Source organism: Apis dorsata, unplaced genomic scaffold, assembly GCF_000469605.1.
Source record: "Apis dorsata unplaced genomic scaffold, Apis dorsata 1.3 scaffold_293, whole genome shotgun sequence".
Lineage (NCBI taxonomy): Eukaryota > Metazoa > Arthropoda > Insecta > Hymenoptera > Apidae > Apis > Apis dorsata.
Window position 1 is genome coordinate 807,024 of NW_006263568.1, and position 3,668 is coordinate 810,691.

The following is a 3,668-nucleotide window of genomic DNA, read 5'->3' on the forward strand; positions in this document are numbered from 1 at the left end:
CAGTATTTTTACTTTCAAAATGGTGTGGACCCCCCTCGTCAGTGGCGCACCGTTTGAATTGATCATAGGCTTCGCCGATAGAGGCGCGACCTACTCTGAGATGTTATACTGACATCTGTCGGTATAACCAGTGCGTTACACTAATTTCGAAGTAAAAGCTTTTTACTATACTGCGCATGCCCTTTTATGAATATATTTTCTTTTTAATCTTATTTTGTTTTTTTGAAGTCAAAATGTTTCTACACCTTTACATTAGATCTTCAATAGTAAATGTTAAATTACATTTTTTGAATTTATTTAAATAATTTGCATATTTATTGTTTCTAATATCATGTTCAATTTATTATTAAATTTATTTGAATATAATTCTATTTTACAAAAATTCGATTATTTATAATTCTGTTGGTTTTTCAAAGCATTATTTGAAATAATTACTAATATCACAGGAAGATATTATTGAATTATAATATAATTTATAACACTTTATAAATAATAATACTATTGAAAACTTTATTATTATTATAATCTTATGAATTCTTATAAAGATGAAACCGCCATAACATTATTTAATCAATAGCAATGTTAAAAATTCTTCAATAATTGTATAACTATCATAAAGTATTATATTAATGATATATTTTTTTTTCTTAGTTTTTATATAAAATAAATTAAGTATTAATAAATATATATAATATACATATGAATGTGAAATTCAACATTATTTTAATATATTTAAAAAATGATAGCTGATTTCTATGAAAAAGAATCAAAAATTACATTTTTATTATTCAAATTTTATTATATTTTATTTCATAATAAAATAAAAATTCATAATAAGCTTTTCATAAATAAAATAAAAATTATTAATGAATTATTATATATAAATAAATTATTATATTTCATAAATAACTTATTATTTATTATTTATTTTTAGGTAAAATGAACTAGTTTCTTTTAATGTAATAATATGTACATATGTTCAATTCTCTTTATTTTGTTAAACAAGTATATTGCTTATGTGATTGTAATGATAGTAATATTTAATTGTATGATATAAATATTTTTTGAAAATGACTTACAAACGTAAAAAATATCATAGAGGTGATACACATTTGAAAAAAGGTTGGCGAACTAAAAGAAGAACAAAAGATTTAGATGAGGTATAATATAACCTAATTTTTATTTAAAACCATGTGAACCATGTGGGTACATATGATTGGCAATTGTTATACGATATTCTTTATTTTAGATTGATGAGGATTTGAAAGACAAAAATGTAAAGAATCTACTAAATCAAGAAGTAGATTTAGATAAACCAGGAGCAGGTCAATATTATTGTATTCATTGCGCGTAAGTATTTATATTTGATAGTAATATAATATATTATTACGTGATATAACCTTTTAACATGCTTTATTATTTTATTATATTTCTAATTTAAATTTAATAATTTCTTAATTATTTTTTTGCATCTATAATCGCTTTTATATTTGAATATTTTTATATTATATATCTAAATATTCTTTTCATGCAACATTATAAATGTTCTTATAAATTGAAAATTATTTTTGTTTGTAGGAGGTATTTTATAAATGATACTGCTTTACAAGATCATTTTACAACAAAAGTACATAAACGCAGATTAAAAGCTCTTGAATTAGAACCATATTCTATTGAGGAATCAGAAAGAGCAGCTGGTAAAGGAAGCTATATTATTCCACAAAAAAGGAAAATTGAGACTATAAATTACACTAATTATAATATGGATGTTGAACCAGAAACTTCATCACAAGTTAAAATAGCTAAAGTGAATGTATAAAATAATTCTCTTAAGAAATATAATTTTTATTCTAAAAAGTTTATATATTAGTAAATTATAAAAATTGTCAAATTTTATAAATGAAAATGACAAATTATATATTACATTTTATACAGAAATGTATATATTCTAGTAGTTTAAAACATAATTCTATTAAATATATTAATACATTAATGCATTCTAACAGACAATATTCTTCTGCATTACTTGTTTCAAGTGTTAAAGGCAAAGAATATTTTTCATTTTTAAGACCATATATAGATTTAGATGAAAAATTAATAGATGTTGATAGAGTACAGAAAGATCTTACGGCTAGAGGAATAAATTTGAATGTTAAAGAAATTAAAAGTATATGGGAATTTTATAAATCAGTAAATGCAGATAAACATAAATTACAATCAAAAAATGAAAAAATGTCAAATAAATTAAATTTATTATATAAAAAGAAAAATTTAACTGTAGAAGAACGAACAGAAATTGCAAAATTAAAAATACAAATTAAAGCATTAAAACATGATCTAAATAAGATAAAAAATGCTCTTAAAGATTTAAATGAAAGTATTTTGGAAAAATTATTTCAATTGCCAAATGAAGTAGATGGAAGGACACCTATTCAAGGTCCTGTTATATTAAAACGTGTTAATTCTTTGAAAGAACATCCAAATTCAGAAAAAAAAAATCACATTGAAATTGGAAGACGTCTTGGTTTATTGGAATATAAAAATCCTATGCAATATTATTTATGCAATGATGCAGCTCTTTTTGAACTTGGGGTATTAAATTATGCTGGAAAAATATTTAGTGCAAATAATATGATTAGAGTAGCAGGTGCAGATTTCAGTCGAAGTTTGATAATAGATGGCTCTGGTTTGAATCACGAAGACCCTACAGATGCTTTTATAATAAGCAATCATAGCGAAATAAGTGAAGATTCTCCTAATCGTATGCATCTTGTAGGAGGTGCAAGTTTAATTTCATTTTTGGCAATGCATGCAAAGCAACTAATAAATCCAAATCATTTTCCAGTAGCATATTTTTCAACTGGTAGACAATACACTCCTTTTCGATCAGGATCTAACCCAATTGGTTTGTTTACTGTTTGTCAAGCTTCAGTTGCAATTGCTTTTATATTAGTCAAAGATGGAAAGAGTGAAGAATATAGTACGCAATTTGAAAAATTATTAAATACTGCATGTAAATTATATGATAATGTATGTGATCATTATCAAATTGTTATGAGGCCTGCTTCAGAATTACGACCTTGGGAAGCAATGCGTGTATCATTTGAATTATGGTCTCCATTTTCGAAACAATATATAGAAGTTGGTCATATATCTACATATGGTGAATATTTCAGCAAAAGATTGCTAATTATATATCAAATACCAGAAGGACAAAGCTTCCCTTCTGTGATATCCGGCACAATTTTATCAGTACCACGTCTTTTAGGATGCTTGTTAGAACAAAATCCAGATAAATTCATTGTTCCACCAAAAATATTAGAACATATGCCTATAGATAATATTTAAGTTTAAAAACAAATTTGAAAATTAATTTAATTATAACAATAAGATGATTTTTATATTGCATATTTCGATATATGTATTTTGAGTGTTTTCATTTCTAGTATGTTTATTGATAAAACATTGTAACAAATATTTTATTAAAAAATAAATATATTTAACATTGTAAATAGACAAAAAAAATGCTTTTTACTAATATATAATACATTCATTTAAGCATTTAATATATTTAAATATGTTTCTATCGGATATTTATTTTTACACTTATAATATACATAGTATATTATACACTTATATAATATATATAGTATATATATATATATATA

At 23.2% G+C, this 3,668-nt stretch overlaps 1 protein-coding gene across 1 annotated transcript; it reads left to right on the top strand.

Annotated features, from left to right (window-relative positions):
- Positions 1–946: 946 nt before the first annotated feature.
- LOC102674217 (serine--tRNA ligase-like) lies at positions 947–3,525 on the top strand. Its single transcript, XM_006617181.2, has 3 exons — positions 947–1,160; positions 1,250–1,350; positions 1,579–3,525. The coding sequence occupies exon 3, from the start codon at positions 1,900–1,902 to the stop codon at positions 3,346–3,348; it is 1,449 nt and encodes a 482-aa protein (XP_006617244.2). The 5' UTR covers positions 947–1,160; positions 1,250–1,350; positions 1,579–1,899; the 3' UTR covers positions 3,349–3,525.
- The last annotated feature ends 143 nt before the right edge of the window (positions 3,526–3,668 follow it).